This window comes from Phyllobates terribilis, unplaced genomic scaffold (genome assembly GCF_046119375.1).
Source record: "Phyllobates terribilis strain yellow unplaced genomic scaffold, ASM4611937v1 Scaffold_238__1_contigs__length_3037890, whole genome shotgun sequence".
NCBI lineage: Eukaryota > Metazoa > Chordata > Amphibia > Anura > Dendrobatidae > Phyllobates > Phyllobates terribilis.
This window is the reverse complement of record NW_027362998.1, coordinates 411165-428926: the sequence shown is the minus strand read 5'-3', so window position 1 is coordinate 428926 and position 17762 is coordinate 411165. Positions and strand designations below refer to the sequence as shown.

At 46.1% G+C, this 17762-nt stretch overlaps 1 protein-coding gene across 1 annotated transcript; it reads left to right on the top strand.

Moving 5' to 3' along the window:
* The first annotated feature begins 10766 nt into the window (after window positions 1-10766).
* LOC141217350 (uncharacterized) lies at window positions 10767-16935 on the top strand. The gene is made up of 3 exons (XM_073665776.1): window positions 10767-10793; window positions 10835-10925; window positions 15169-16935. The coding sequence occupies exons 1-3, from the start codon at window positions 10767-10769 to the stop codon at window positions 16185-16187; spliced, it is 1137 nt and encodes a 378-aa protein (XP_073521877.1). The 3' UTR covers window positions 16188-16935.
* Window positions 16936-17762: the final 827 nt, after the last annotated feature.

Below are 17762 nucleotides of genomic sequence, written 5' to 3'. Positions count from 1 at the left end.
TCCATAGGCAGGTGTAGTAGAAATAGGCAGGTAGCTCCGTCTTGCAGTCTGGCTCTGCCAAAGGGGTCACCTAACACCCCGAGCAGCCTGCAGACGTCCTGTCCACGGCTATCGCCTGTCAGCCATGTGGAGTAATACCCTTCAGTCCGGTAGCACGCCGGCTGGAGGCACGTGTACCCGTCGGCGTAGTCACACACGCATCCTAGCGCCGCCAGTGTAGTCCCTGTGTAGTCAACAGGGCTACAGCTACTTCCCTGGTCGCGCATCTCCCGTGCAGTTAACGGAGATAGAGCGAACCACTATACCCGTTCCTGTGTGCAGTAACATGGAAGGGTTTATCATTTAAGTTGGTTGCTTTCCTTTTCACCCGGAAAGTGTTTGGCAGCAGTCCATCAGGCTGCATCGCGGACCCCGGGGTCGGTTGCGTTCCATTATAATAAAGTTGTCTGCAACCGCCCTCTTAATAGTATGACTGTGTGCTCAGTGGCGTTTTTTTTTCCAGAGCCGATCAGATTGCGATGGGGCTGAAAAAAAAAAGCAGCATGCTGCGATTGCATGCTGCGATTGCATGCTGGAATCGGATCGCACACACTCATATAAGCCTATGGGTGAGTGTGAAATATCGCTCTGCACTTGGATATTACCATAGTGCAGTGTGATTACTTTCTCCATCTCCTCGGTTGCTGGCCTCGGCGGGAATCGCACTGCTCTAGGGTAATATCCAAGTGCAGAGCGATGTTTCACACGCACCCATAGGACCCGAGGAAGTCCGTGTCCAGGATCCGTGCCCAAACAGTAGTTGTTCGGTACGAACCCCGAACTTTACTATTCGGGATCGCCCATCACTATTAACAATCTCTATCTACATACCACTACCACATTCCAGGAGAATCATACATACAATTCTCACTATTATTGCCGGCTTCTCGTAAATCCCCTATATTATAATAAGGTACTTAAAGCGCACCTGTCAGCAGGATTGTGCTCAGTAAACTACATACACTGTCAAGTGGGCGACATTACACTGATTAAAATGATTCCTTGGTTGATGAAATCCATTCTGTGGTTCAGTTTGGAGATAATGATATGCTTGTGCTTCAGGGCGGCCTGTGGGGGCGCTCTATCTGGTGCTCTGCTTACATATTCCCCAAGCCCCAGCACCTTCAAAACAAATAAGCATCTCTCCTTCCCTCTTACCTCCCCACCTCACCTCATCTGCCGACCTGCTCCTCAACCTCAGATCCTACTCAAACATAAAACAAGCCGGCCACTCTCCTCCCACTTGCTCTCCCTTTCTCTGTTTGTTCTCACTGTTGGCGACATATCTTTCAGTCCTTGACCCCCACAGCTTACACCCTCCACTAACTCCCGCTCCTACCGCTCCCAACCAAATACAAACTACCACAATCTCTCCTACGTTAAACTTGTGCCCTTGATGCCCACCCCCTAGCTCCCTCTCTCTGGAGCACTCTGGAATGCTCGCTCTGTCTGCAATAAGGTACATGTTATTCATGACCTCTTTACCTCTCGTAATCTCTCCCTCCTGGGCATCACCGAAATATGGCTGACACCGTCCGACACTGCTTCCCCTACTGTGCTGTGTTACGGTGGCTTGCACTTCACCCACACTCCTTGCCCTGGTAACAGACATGGTGGAGGAGTGGGTCTTCTCCTTTCTGCCAACTGCACTTTAACACAATGCCACCTCTACCTTCCCTCATCCTCCCTTTTTTTGAAGTTCACTCTGTCTGCATCTACTCTCCCTCCAACCTCCAAGTGGCTGTCATATACAGACCTCCGGGCCCGGTCACTCCCTTTATTGACCAATTCTCCACCTGGCTTCTCCACTTTCTGTCTGCTGACATTCCCACCATCATCATGGGCGATTTCAACATCCCCACTGACACTCGCCAGTTAGCAGCATCCAAACTTCTGTCGCTCACTTCATCTTTTAGACTTACACAGTGGTCCTCCTCAGATACCCATACAGATGGACATACACTGGACCTTATCTTCACTCGACTCTGCTTCCTATCTAACCTCTCAATCTCCCTCCTCCCCCTATCTGACCATCATCTATTCACTTTCTCATCCCTGACCTCCTCATCTGTCACCCATGTTCAGCAACTACCACACCCCGCAGAAACCTTGCACATCCAGACACTCACACAATCTCTCACTCGATTCAACCACATCCATATCTTCACTCCACGACACAGACAGCTCCACTGCTTTCTACAATGCCACTTTTGCATCAGCTGTTGACTCGGTCGCCCCTCTTGTGCATGGCAGAGTGTGAAAAATCAATAGACAACCCTGGAACAACAACCTCACTAAACAGCTTCGGCTAGCGTCCAGGGTTGCAAAGCGGTGTTGGAAGATGACTTCACTGCATTCAAACAAGCAACACTCGCATTCAAATTAGCCCTCACATCCGTTAAACAGGCTTACTTCACAACCCTCATATCCACTTTATACTACAACTCTAAACAACTATTCAACACTTTTTAACTCCCTCCTCCGCCCCAACTCCCCCTCCGACCTCCCTCATCACTGCTGAAGACTTTACCATACATTTCAAAAACAAGATTGACCAAACAAGGCAAGCCTTCATTGTCCGACCACCACAACTCCTTTGTTTTCCAGACCACTACCCTTCCCCCATAACCTTCCTCTCCGATATCACTGAAGGAGAGCTTACTTGCCTCCTCTCCAAATCACACCTCATCACTTTTGCAATTGACCCCATCTCATCCCACCTCCTCCCCAACCTCACCCTCACACTTATCCCATCTCTTCAACCTGTCACTAACTTCTGGTACCTTCTCTGCTTTCAAACATGCCACAATCACGCCCATCCTCAAAAAGCCATCCCTCGACCCAACCGCTTTGTCCAGCTATCGCCCCAAATCGCTGCTCCTATTCGTCTTCAAACTCCTTGAGCAACATGTTCACGCTAAACTCTCCTCCCATTTCTCATCTAACTCTCTCTTTTACAACCAACAATTTGGCTTTCGTCCCCACCATTCCACCGAAACTGCCCTTACCAAAATTACTAATGATTTACTTACAGCCAAAGCTAACAATTCTCCATACTCTTCCTTCTAGACGTGTGCTCTGCCTTCGACACAGTTGACCACTGCCTCCTACTACAGATTCTCTCTTCCTTTGGTGTCAAAGACCTCGCCCCATCCTGGATCTCCTCATACCTTTCCAACCGCACATTCAGCGTCTCCCACACTACGTCCTCATCCCGCCCTCTCTCTGTTGGAGTCCCCCAAGGCTCTGTCCTAGGACCCCTACTCTTCTCAATCTATACCCTTGGCCTGGGACAGCTCATAAAGTCCCACAGTTTCCGGTACCACCTGTACGCTAATGACACCCAGATCTACCTCTCTGGCCCAGACGTCACCTCTCTGCTGTCCAGAGTCCCAGCGTGTCTATCAGCCATATCCTCCTCCTTCTCCCATTAAGCCCCCAAAAACTGATTATATAGTTTAGATATGAGTGGAAGTGGGTATGTCCGAGGTGTAAGGAGCCGCGTGTGTACGAGGTGTATGGATCGGAGCCGCGTGTGTACGGAGCGGAGCCGCGTGTGTACGAGGTTTACAGAGCGGAGCCACGTGTGTACGAGGTGTACGGAGCGGAGCCGTGTGTGTACGAGGTGTACGGAGCGGAGTTGCGCGTGTACCAGGTGTATGGAGCGGAGCCGAGCCTGTACGAGGCGTACGGAGCGGAGCCGCGTGTGTACGAGGCGTAAGAAGCGGAGCCGCGTGTGTACGAGGTTTACAAAGTGGAGCCGCGTGTGTACGAGATGTACGGAGCGGAGCCGCGTGTCTACGAGGTGTACGGAGCGGAGTTGCGCGTGTACCAGGTGTACGTAGCGGAGCCGAGCCTGTACGAGGTGTACGGAGCGGAGCCGGGCCTGTACGAGGTGTTCGGAGTGAAGCCGCGTGTGTACGAGGTGTACGGAGCCTCGTACACACACGGCTCCACTCCATACTCCTCGTACACACTCGGCTCCGCTCCGTAAGCCTCGTACACACGCGGCTCCGCTCCGTACACCTCGTACACGCATGGCTCCGCTCCGTACACGCGCGACTCCGCTCTATATACCTCGTACACGAGCGGTTCAGATCCGTAAACCTCGTACATACATAGCTCTGCTCCGTACAACTCGTACACACGCGGCGCCGCTCCATACACCTCGTACACACGCGGCTCTTCTCCGTACACCTTGTACACACGTGGCTCTGCTCCGTACACACAGCTCCGCTCCGTACACCTCGTACACACGGCTCCGCTCCGTACACCTCGTACACGCGCGGCTCCGCTCCGTACGCCTCGTACACGCGCTGCTCCGCTCCGTACGCCTCGTACACGCGCTGCTCCGCTCCGTACGCCTCGTACACACGCGGCTCCGCTCTGTACGCCTCGTACACGCGCGGCTCCGCTCCGTACACCTCGTACACGCGCAGCTCCGCTCCGTACGCCTCGTACACACGCGACTCCGCTCCGTACGCCTCGTACACACGCGGCTCAGCTCCGTACGCCTCGTACACACGTGGCTGAGCTCCGTACGCCTCGTACACACGCGGCTCAGCTCCGTACGCCTCGTACACACGCGGCTCAGCTCCGTACGCCTCGTACACACGCGGCTCAGCTCCGTACGCCTCGTACACACGCGGCTCAGCTCCGTACGCCTCGTACACACGCGGCTCTGCTCCGTACGCCTCGTACACACGCGGCTCTGCTCCGTACGCCTCGTACACACGCGGCTCTGCTCCGTACGCCTCGTACACACGCGGCTCTGCTCCGTAGACCTCGTACACACGGCTCCGCTCTGTACACCTCGTACACATGCGGCTCTTCTCCGTACACACACGGCTCCGCTCCGTACACCTCGTACACAAGCGGCTCTGCTCCGTACACCTCGTACATACGCGGCTCCGCTCCGTACACCTCGTACACACGTGGCTCCGCTCCGTACACCTCGTACACACGCGGCTCCGCTCCGTACACCTCGTACACACGCGGCTCCGCTCCGTACACCTCGTACACACGCGGCTCCGCTCCGTACACCTCGTACACGCGCGGCTCCGCTCCGTACACCTCGTACACACGTGGCTCTGCTCCGTACACCTCGTACACACACGGCTCTGCTCCGTACACCTCGTACACGCCCGGCTCCGCTCCGCACGCTTCGTACACACGCGGCTCTGCTCCGTACACCTCGTACACACACGGCTCTGCTCCGTACACCTCGTACACACGCGGCTCTGCTACATCCACACTGTAAACCCCTCCTGACCCCACACATAAACTTCAGCTCATCCAGCACCATGACAACCAGCACAGCAGAGTCCTGCATCCACTGAGGCCCCTGATCATGTGACCCCTGACTCCTCCCCTCCTGTGACCTCATCACAGCTCCTGTGCGCACAGAGCAGCCATATATGTGGTGGCGGCTCTGCAGGTGGAGGTATGTGGAGACCCCCATTACTCTATATCAGGATTAGCCGTTATTCACACTCGTGCGTCTATTTTGTGTCTGCTTTTCTTGCATGGTGACATAAATCATCCCTCTGATTGACCGCTGGCTGCTCACAGGGAGGCTGCTGACAATCAGTGTGATGTCGTCAGTAACGTCCCAACATGAAAGCAGAGCCAAAGAGAAGCCGCTGCGCCGTGTACGTGACTCATCAGGAGCCGCAGAGTCACCGGCAAGAGCAGTCCGTCACCACTCTGTTCAGACACCGGCTCAGGTATGGTCCGTGGACAGTCCATTTTTCTCCCTGGACCTGTTCTCTTGAATGAGCGAGTTTAGTCCACAAATCACCGGAGGGAAGAACAAGAGAATATTCCTAAATAATCGACTACAGGTGCATCTCACTAAATTAGAATATCATTAAAAAGTTAATTTATTTCAGTTCTTCAATACAAAAAGTGAAACTCCTATATTATATAGAGTCATTACACAGAGGGATCTATTATATAGAGTCATTACACACAGAGAGATCTATTATATAGAGTCATTACACACAGAGGGATCTATTATATAGAGTCATTACACACAGAGGGATCTATTATATAGAGTCATTACACAGAGGGATCTATTATATAGAGTCATTACACGCAGAGGGATCTATTATATAGAGTCATTACACACAGAGGGATCTATTATATAGAGTCATTACACACAGAGGGATCTATTTCTAGTGTTTATTTCTGTTAATGATGATGATTATGGCTTACAGCCAATGAAAACACAAAAGTCATTATCTCAGTAAATTAGAATAATTAACAAAAAACACCTGCAAAGGCTTCCAATGCGTTTAAAAAGGTCCCTTAGTCTGTTTCGGTAGGCTCCACAATCATGGGGAAGACTGCTGACTTGACAGATGTCCAGAAGGCAGTCACTAACAAGGTCCCAGAGTCTGGAGGAAGAGTGAAGAGGCCACAATCCAAGCTGCTGGAGGTCTAGTGTGAAGGCTCCACAATCAGTGATGGTTTGGGGAGCCATGTCATCTGCTGGTGTAGGTCCACTGTGTTTTATCAAGACCAAAGTCAGCACAGCCGTCTACCAGGACATTTTACAGCACTTCATGCTTCCCTCTGCCGACAAGCTTTTTGGAGATGGAAATGTCATTTTCCAGCAAGACTTGGCCCCTGTCCACACGGCCAAAAGTACCAATACCTGGTTTACAAACAACAGTATCACTGTGCTTGATTGGCAGCAAACTCGCCTGACCTTAACCCCATAGAGAATCTGTTATAGAAAATCTATGGGGTATTGTCAAGAGGAAGATGAGACCCCAGACCCAACAATGCAGACGAGCTGAAGGCTGCTATCAAAGCCACCTGGGCTTCCATAACACCTCAGCAGAGCCACAGGCTGATCACCTCCATGCCACATTGCCACATTGATGCAGTAATTGATGCAAAAGGAGCCCTGACCAAGTATAGAGGGCATTTACTGAACAGACATTTCAGTAGGACATTTCAGATTTTAAAAACATTTTTCAAGCTGTTGTTATGAAGTATTCTAATTTACTGAGATAATGACGTTTGTGTTTTCATTGGCTGTAAGCCATAATCATCAACATTAACAGAAATAAACACGTGAAATAGATCCCTCTGTGTGTAATGACTCTATATAATAGATCGCTCTGTGTGTAATGACTCTATATAATAGATCCCTCTGCGTGTAATGACTCTATATAATAGATCACTGTGTTCGTAATGACTCTATATAATAGATCGCTCTGTGTGTAATGACTCTATATAATATATCCCTCTGTGTGTAATGACTCTATATAATAGATCCCTCTGTGTGTAATGACTCTATATAATAGATCGCTCTGTGTGTAATGACTCTATATAATAGATCCCTCTGTGTGTAATGACTCTATATAATAGATCTCTCTGTGTGTAATGACTCTATATAATAGATCCCTCTGTGTGTAATGACTCTATATAATAGATCCCTCTGTGTGTAATGACTCTATATAATAGATCCCTCTGTGTGTAATGACTCTGTATAATAGATCCCTCTGTGTGTAATGACTCTATATAATAGATCCCTCTGTGTGTAATGACTCTATATAATAGATCCATCTGTGTGTAATGACTCTATATAATAGATCCCTCTGTGTGTAATGATTCTGTATAATAGATCCCTCTGTGTGTAATGACTCTGTATAATAGATCCCTCTGTGTGTAATGGCTCTATAATAGATCCCTCTGTGTGTAATGACTCTATATAATAGATCCCTCTGTGTGTAATGACTCTATATAATAGATCCATCTGTGTGTAATGACTCTATATAATAGATCCCTCTGTGTGTAATGACTCTGTATAATAGATCCCTCTGTGTGTAATGACTATATAATAGATCCCTCTGTGTGTAATGACTCTATATAATAGATCCATCTGTGTGTAATGACTCTATATAATATATCCCTCTGTGTGTAATCATTCTGTATAATAGATCCCTCTGTGTGTAATGACTCTGTATAATAGATCCCTCTGTGTGTAATGGCTCTATATAATAGATCCCTCTGTATGTAATGACTCTATATAATAGATCCCTCTGTGTGTAATGACGCTATATAATAGATCCCTCTGTGTGTAATGACTCTATATAATAGATCCCTCTGTGTGTAATGACTCTATATAATAGATCCCTCTGTGTGTAATGACTCTATATAATAGATCACTCTGTGTGTAATGACTCTATATAATATAGGAGTTTCACTTTTTGTATTGATGAACCAAAATAAATTAACTTTTTGATGATATTCTAATTTAGTGAGATGCACCTGTATGTCCGTGTTCACACCACGAGTACAGCATTCAGCCGAACCTCCTCTGGTCCTCAGCGGAGACGTCAGTCTTGGCCTTGTTTGTCGGAGTTTCGTTTTTCCGCAGCTTCTTTTACGGTTTACAAGACCTAGTGGGGAAAAACCTTCAATGTGTAAACAGCAGGATGGATTCCTATTGAAATCAATAAGGCAGCAAATTGGAAGAATAAATAATATTTTAAGTTTTTATTTCTGTGAATGTTGGAGTGGCTTGTGAAGACTCGGGGTCTTCCGTGGGTGTAATAATACTCAGACAACACAGGGTGAGGGTAAAACAGCGTGGCAATACTTTATTGAACCACAAAACGGACAATAAACAGATAGAACAGTCCTAGCAAATACCCAAGATGGTACAACATTACACAGTCTCTCCCTTCCGCTCCGCCCACCTGGGATAGAACAGTTGTGACTTTGGGACTTTCAGGGCCAGCTACCTCAACCAGTAGCCTCCCACTTCTGGTGGGCCCCCACAGAGAGAAGGTAGCAGCAAGCTTAGGAAGCTAGTAGTCCATTGAGCTACAAGGCCAGGAGACCAAAGGTCCCACCCTGGCCTCTCCGAGAATTGCCATAGGGCCAGATGGTCCCAATCTGGCTTCTCCGAATGTCTCCATGGGTTCCAGGTGACCAGAGGGTCCCACCTAGCAACCCCAAACAATATATCCATGGGGCCAGGTGACTTCATCGTCCCAACCTTGTCTCCCTAAATGAATCCATGGGCTCTCTGATGGTCAGTGGAGCAGATCCGTATCTTTCCGTTCAGGGCCATACACTTAGGCCAGAATCATGTAGAATCCAAATCTGTGTCTCTTTTGGATAAAGCCATACTACCAAGCTGATGTTCTGATGAGTTTGACTGATCTTTTGCTTTTCCTTGATTCTCTTTTCAACAGGATAGAAAAACCCTTTATATGTTTACATTTGTGGCTAAGGTCATCAGTCACAGGTAGGGGGGAAAGGGCAGCACTCAGGTCTCATTGTTTGAGCATTTCATTTATTTGTGTAGTTTGTCCTCCTGTCTTGTGAGTCAACAAGTCACAGGGTCCACACAAACGTTAATCAACATATTTAGCAAACATTCATTGTTCCACGCTGAGTCACTGTCCTTCTTGACCAGACACAGAAATACACATACATTTACAAGTCAAAAGATAATAGTGTATTTCTCTTGGGTTAACAAATCTAATCATCTGGCTGATTAAGATTATAGACTATATCGTCACACGGCTCTTCTTTGAAATCTACATAGAAACATCCCCTGTGGTATAAAGCTTATTAACGGCCGCCATAAATATACACCTCTTCTTCATCCGGCATCGTACAGGATCAGATCCACAGATTACTGCTTTATACTTGAATCACCCCTCCAGTCAATATTTTTTACATAGAATTATTGATGACGTTACATCTTCTCATCTTCTTCTCATTCAGGTCTCTACAATATCGGATCCTCTCAGTGAAGATCTTCTATAGAAGAGAATTTTTCTGAATCACCTATCAAGGATGGATATGGACAGAGACAAGATGGCTGAGAGGATATTCCACCTCACCCTAGAGATCCTCTTCCGGCTTACTGGAGAGGTGAGAGATTCTGATGACGTCTCATTACATCATTATTATCTATGGGAATAACAGATGGACAGAACTGGAGAGGTGAGGACTCTGGAAATGTCTGGAGGGAGATTTATTAATGTGTCTCTCCATAACCAGGATTACACAGTAGTGAAGAAGACCTCTAGTGGGCGCTGTCAGGACCCTGTGTCTGAGGGATGGGAAAGACCTCTGAGCCCAATCACGGGACCTCCACCTCACCCCCTGATACATGAGGACATCAATGACCAGAAGATCCTAGAACTCGCCTACAAGATGATTGAGCTGCTGACTGGAGAGGTGACACTGCTGGGAATGCTGGGACATTATACAGTAACGCTATGGAGGGATCGGGGGGGTGACGGTATCATTGTATGTGTCAGGCTCATATAAGGTGTCAGGATGTCGCCGTCTATTTCTCCATGGAGGAGTGGGAGTATTTAGAAGGACACAAAGATCTGTACAAGGACGTCATGATGGAGGTTCCCCAGCCCCTCACATCACCAGGTAATAGACAGGACTAAATACACACGGCCTATAATTATCTGTATGTACAGAATGAATTCAGCCCCTGTATGTGTTTCCTCCAGATCTATCCATTAAGAGGACAACACCAGAGAGATGTCCCCATCCTCTTCTTCCACAGGACTGTAAACAAGAAGACCCCAATGTTCCTCAGGATCATCAGGTAGATGGAGAGAAGGTGTCATGAGATCTCCCCTATGATGTGTAGACGGCTGTGAAGGTCTTGTGTTCTGTCTTGTTTTATCCACCAGTATTATATGTTTTATACTTGTGTAATGAGAACGGTGGAGATGGCAGGATTAGAGCTGATCATAGATGTGAGTTCTTCTGTCTGTGACTTTTACAATATTTGTTTCAGGGTGAAGATCTGACCCATATTAATACTACAGAGACATATGTGAGGGGTGATGAGCGGTGTAAAGAGGAGATTCCTACATATGACTACCCAGGTGAGTAGTGACCACTAAACGCTGAGAAGTCACAGATTCTTCTAAGTCACCGACTGTGGCTGCCTTATCGGTGATGTAGTCCGGCCGTATCAGAATCGTGTGATCGCCATTTTGCCTCTAGACCAAAACATTCTCCTCCACCCAAAAATTTTCAAATGACTTTTGGTATTGAAAGCCTTTTTCTATAGAACTTACAACCTGAACAATCCACCTACAATGAAGACACTGACCGTTACCTGCCCAGATCTGTAAACTATAAAGCCAAATAACAGCGTATGTAGAATGTGCAGACAAAAGTTAGAAAATCACTTGAAGAAAATATTATGATGGGCCTGTAAGAGAAAGCGGAGGTAATGATGCTGTTGGCTTCCTAGATCCCTGATATCTTATAGGATGTATCTACCTTCTCTCCCTTCTGTGCTGCTGAATGTGCTCATATGGTCCCTACAAGACCAGGACCAGTCTTTCAGGCCAAACTTCACTTTTATGATCTACAACATTAAATGTGCAGTGAGGGCCGAGTGTGAATTTCTGTACAATAACAACAGAGTTTCCCTTTATCCTGAGTTTTCAATTTCTTTTAAATACAACTAACTTCAAACAGGATCGCGATAAACTACATAAAAAATATTACATCTGTAATCTCAGTACTCGAGATGCTTGGAGCTCGCCGAGTACTTGCGAGATGCTCAGGCGGATGCTCGGGTCCCCTCCCTGAATGTTTGGCGCTCTTTAGAGCGCCAGTCAATATGCAGGCATTGCCTGCCACTCACTGTAATGCTGCAGCCATGTTGGTTGTGGCATTACACTGATTAGCTGGCCGCACGGCGTCATCAGGTCTATATCAGACCTGGCGCCGCTGTGCTAGTCAGTCTACTCCGCAATCAGGCAGTGTAGGGAGAGCTGCTGCTGAGCTAGGGAGAGATTTGGTTGTGTATTAGGTAGTGTAGGGAGAAAACAAGTACATTATACATATCCATCTCAAGAAACAGTCCTTCTGAGGACTAATCCATCTGCGGAGATATCAGGCAGGCAGTGTATATAGCAAACTGCAGTGCATATAGCACAAGAGGCTCCATTCCAGTTCTGCTTTCTGCTGCTGTTAGATATTTCTAGAAATAGGCCCAAGTCTCAGGGGCCAGGAATAATTTTTTGGGGGATCTTAATCCTCATTATTTGCTTAAAAAGCAATCCATTTTTCTGCGCCGTTTGCTTGTTGGCACTGCAGAATACAGCCAGGTCCTTTCCATATTACTGCGCTAAAAATCCAGCTATTTAAAACTGTGGTTTGTCTGTCACACGGATCACATATAATTGCGCTGAAAATACTGCCATTTTTGGCCTCCATTCATATTTTTTCTCAGTGTGTCAGCAAAGTTTTTGACACCGGTTTGCTGTTCAAAATAGTTACCTACAGGCCAGGTATTTAAAACTGTGTTTTCTCTGTCACACGAATTACATGTAACTTCGCTCCAAATTCAGCCCTATGTAGTGAGTGTGGAAGATATTGGCCTCCATTTAAAATGGACAAGGCGCGTGGCAAGGGACGGGGAACTGGACGTGACAGTGATGGTGCATGCAGAGGCCAAGGCCGGGGGCAAGCTGAAATTGTGCCAGAACAAACACCCACATCTTGTTACCAGACCTTCCTGTCACAATTCCTAGAGGACCGCAGCACACCACTATTGAACCCAGAGCAGTGTCAAAAGGTTGTTGGTTGGATAGCGGATAATGCTTCCAGTCACTTTGCCACCACCACCACCCTGTCTTGCACATGGTCAAGTCTCAGTAGCCATGAGTCTGGACCGCATATTCCTCACCCTGATCCTCCTTCCTCCCACCATGCCAAGTGCCAGGAGACAACTGATCCCACACTTGGAAACTTCGAAGAGCGGTTCACTTTTCCATTTAAAGATTCGGGCCTCTCGCCCGGTCCACTTGAAGCGGGGCAAGTGGAGATCGCATGTAGCGATGCCCAAATATTTGAGCAGCCACGGTCACACGAAGGCGACAGTGGGAAAGTTTCAGAAGAGGTGGATGATGATGAGACACAATTGCCAGAAAGTCAGAAGGAGGATCAGGGTGCGGAAGTGGAAGTTTAGGTGGTGGATGATATAGTAACTGACCCAACCTGGCAGGAGGACATGCAGAGCGAGGACAGCAATACACAGAGGGAGGGGGGCAGAGCACCCCAACAGGCAGGAAGAAGAAGTGTGGTGGCCGCAGACAGAAGGCAGGCAACCGTTCCCCGTAACACCAACACAAAGGAAGTTGGCAGTACAACTGTTAGGTCTTCCCGAGTCTGGTTGTTTTTTAAAGACTCTGCCACATTTTCCGTGTTTCGTGTTTCAGCAGCGTTTGCAGCTTCCGGCTCACAGACTGGTGTGTGATGTATCCACACGTTGGAACTCTACACTGCAGATGTTGGGAAGGATTTGTGAGCAGAAGAGGGCAGTTTTTGAGTACCAGCATCAACAAGTCCGTCTGTATTCAGTCTGACATATGTACCATCCTCCAAAACTTTGAGGACTCTACCAAGATGGTGAGCGGCAATGATGCCATAATTAGCGTCACCATCCCACTTCTCTGTCTTCTGAAACGCTCTCTGCTCACAAAGAGGATGCATTTCAGGCGGAGCACGATGAGATGGAGCAAGGAACCATACAGGGTGATTCCAGCCTCATCTCATCCCAACGTGGATTGGGTGACAATGAGGAGGAGGAGGAGGAAGAACAGGAGCTAGTTTCACGCACTATAGACGGTACTACCTGCACAACTGTCATACCGTCTGTTCAGCGTGGATGGCCTGAGGACAGAGAGGAGGAGGAGGAGAGCATGGTCTGTCTTCCTCTTGGTAAACACAATGGGAGACCCCCTTCTAATAATGGGAACATTGTTTTCAGGAGGCCCTCTGACCTCCACGTCTCTTCCAAGGGGCATTGGAGTGCCTCCAAATTTTTGGCAACCCTTGCATTCACTGCATAGGCAAACACAATGGGAGACCCACTTCCTAATAATGGGAACAATTTTTTTCAGAGGCCCTCCTCTACGTCTCTTCAAAGGGGTATTGGGGTATGTCCAAATTTTGGGCAGCCCTGCCACTCACTGCATATGCAATAACAGTATAGGAGACCCACTCTTTAGTAATGGGAACAATAAAACATAGCCGGCTGATGGCTCTCTAAGAATAGTGAGGGCCAACTGCTGGACCTTTAAGAATAGTAAAGGTCGCCTGATGGCCCTATAAAAATAGGCTTTGTGACTTTCAGAGTCCCTCCTTCATAAATGAAACACGATGTGTCTGATGATATCTCACACACCACATTTCCAGTTAAGGTTGTAAAATGTTAAAATGACTTTTCCCAGTGAATGCATTTGTCATGGTTGAAAGCAATGCAAAAGTGCAAAAACGCATCAAAAACGCTAAGTGTGAACATAGCCCAAGGTGTGGAGGAGTATTTTTGTATTTGGTTATTTATCTTGCTTTATATACAAGTCATTACCCTGGAAAGGATGTTCCTTAACATATTTCCCAGGAAAATACATTTTGGTTTCTTTTTTTTGTATTTTTATTGTGAGTCCGTAAAAGTGGCTTAATACCTCTGACAACGTTGTTGAAAGAAGTAACCTGGGAGTCAGAAATGCTTCCAGGGGTCTTCCCTATGCTGTTCCCATGTCATTTGAGCACTTTTCCCATCGATTGGGGCAATTTTTAGGCCCTCTGCAGACAGCCGGGGGAGCCGCCTGAAAAATGCTCGAGTTTCCCATAGACTTACATTGGACTCGTCGAGCACCCGAGTATTCCAATGTGCTCAACCCGAGCATCGAGCACCCGAGCATTTTAGTGCTAGCCCATCACTAATCAAGACTGTTGAGTTTGATCATTTCAGTAAATGTATTATTGTCTATAGTCACAGTTTTTGACTGCCAGACTGGATAGTAGTAGTAGTAGTTGTTCTAGTAGTAGTAGTTGTTCTAGTAGTCCTATGTGTTTATTGTCCGTTTGGTGGTTCAATAAAGTATTGCCACACTGTTTACTCTCACCCTGTGTTGTCTGAGTAGTATTATGCCCGGGTCTTCGCAGTTTCTTATTAGACAGTGAACTGTCATTGTCTTGGTGAATAATTCCATATTTTTACATAAACTCTCTGTAAAAATAGCAAGTTAAGTAGAAATGTTCAAAAAATATAAAATTCAAGGATATATTTTGTTCAAAAATAATAATTCGTTTTATTCTTGGCAGATGACTGTACCAGGAGATCAGAGGGACAGCTGGTATCTTCAATTTTTCAATCAGATGTTTTTGAGATCCCACAGGATACAATTGAAGTGAATGCCATTACTCCAGATATACCATCAATCCTTCACAGCAAAGATCTGTCATCTGATACTTTGAAACAGGTCCTGTCTTCTGATTCATTACCGACTACTAAGGAAAATCAAAGTCACAAAAAGGGCATTAAAAAACAAATTGCTCGTAAAGCAAAGAAGCCATTTTCACATTCAGAACATGGGAATAATTTTCCCCTGGAAAAGTGTTTTCTTAAACATCAAAAAATTCATAAAGCAAAAAAAGGATTTTATTGCTGCAAATGTGGGAAATGTTTTAACCAGATATCAGATCTAATTAGGCATGAGAGTATTCACACAGGTGAGAAGCCTTATTCATGTTCAGAATGTGGGAAGTGTTTTAGCCACAAATCAAATCTTGTTAAGCACCAAAGAACTCACACAGGGCAGCAGCCTTTTTCCTGTTCAGAATGTGGGAAATGTTTTAGCCAGAAATCAAATCTTGTTAGGCATGAGAGTATTCACACAGGTGAGAAGCCTTATTCATGTTCAGAATGTGGTAAATGTTTTACAGAGAAATCAAATTTTGTTAAGCATCAAAAAACTCACACAGGGGAGAAGCCTTTTTCATGTTCAGAATGTGGGAAACGTTTTAACCGGAAAGCGCATCTTGATAGCCACCATAAAACCCACACAGGGGAGAAGCCTTTTTCATGTTCAGAATGTGGGAAATGTTTTAACCGGAAAGCGCATCTTGATAGCCACCATAAAACCCACACAGGGGAGAAGCCTTTTTCATGTTCAGAATGTGGGAAATGTTTTACAGAGAAATCATATTTTGTTAAGCACCAAAGAACTCACACAGGGGAGAAGCCTTTTTCGTGTTTAGAATGTGGGAAATGTTTTAACCAGAAATCATATTTTGTTAAGCACCAGAGAACTCACAGAGGGGAGAAGCCTTTTTCGTGTTAGATGTTCTGAATGTGGGAAATGTTTAACCAAACATTATATTTTGTTACGCAACAGGGAACTCACACAGGTGCGAAGCCTTTTTCATGTTCAGAATGTGGGAAACGTTTTAACCAGAAATCAGTTGTTGTTATACACCAAAGATCCTTGGGGTTATGTATCGCGAGAATTTGGCCAACAACCTCCTTCGATCAGTAAGATCATTGAAGATGGGTCGTGGCTGGGTCTTCCAGCATGACAATGACCCAAAACACACAGCCAGGGGAACTGAGGAGTGGCACCATAAGAAAAATTTCAAGGTCCTGGGGTGGCCTAGCCAGTCTCCAGACCTGAACCCAGTGTATGTGTTGGATTTCTATCTAGATGGTTGATGTTTGTTGCAATTGGCACCCTGCATCTTTATTACTATAAAGGAGAGGCTTACTTTGGGCTTCGTGAATTGAACCAAAAACACATATTCATGTGATTTATTTACTGTTTTGCATGGTTTGTATTCTATCATATAATGTATCTCGTGTATATCATTTAAACATTTCTCTCGAATCATCATACATTTGGGGCCTATCATGGGCTTTGGTGCATCGTGCTGTTTACATATATATTCATTGAATGGGTTACCTTGACATTGTATTTGCGGATATTCTCATATGGGCTCCTTTGTATAATTTAGCGAAATCCGGCAATTCATTCATGTTATTTAATTGTTTTTTCAGTGCAACTTATTATTCAAACTAAGGTCTGCATTGCATTGCGCAGGTTTTTAGAGGTTAGACATTGACTCTACCATGAGCATGTCAAGTATCTATTGCCATTTTATGGATTTTAAATGGTTTTCAGCTTGTGTTCATTGTGTCTTTTCTGATAAACATTGCTAATAAAATCATGTTATTTAAACTGCGATCCCTTATTTTGGCATGCCTCTTTTTCTCCTTCCTTAATCTCACTATGTTTTAGCATTAATGAGGTTGATCCTTTCCATTAAGTTGGTGCCTTTTGTCTTTTACATTTTTTCTTCTTTAAAGTTGCCAAGCTCCTAGTAACTTTTCAAGTGGGACCAAAAGAACAGTTTTGATAAAACGGTCCACCACCACCACCACCTACACGCTAGTATTACCACCAATGTTAAGCAAATCGGTGACAAAGTCCTTGGATGGGTCCAGGGCTGTGACGGAACATCGTAAGGCAAGATATAACCCACTGAGCTTGACGAGAGGCTTTAACCCTGACACAGAGTTTGCATTTACAGTCATACTCTTCAATATCCTTATGAGCTTTCTGCCACCAAAAGGACCTAGAAAGTAATCTCCAAGTGGCAGACGAACCCGCATGCCCAGCTAAAATGGAATCATGTACTTCATTAAGAAGATCTATGCGTAACGAGGGCTGTACATAAAGTATGTTTATAGGTAAACTATCCGTCGTACTGTTCTGAGAATCCTGAATACGCTGCATGAGATCTACTACCCAGAGCACCAACCACCATTCCCTCACTAAGAATCTTGACTGGATTTTCGTCCCTCAATTCTGGGACAAAGCATCAACCTTGACATTCTTAGATCTGGCGAGATAAGTAACAGC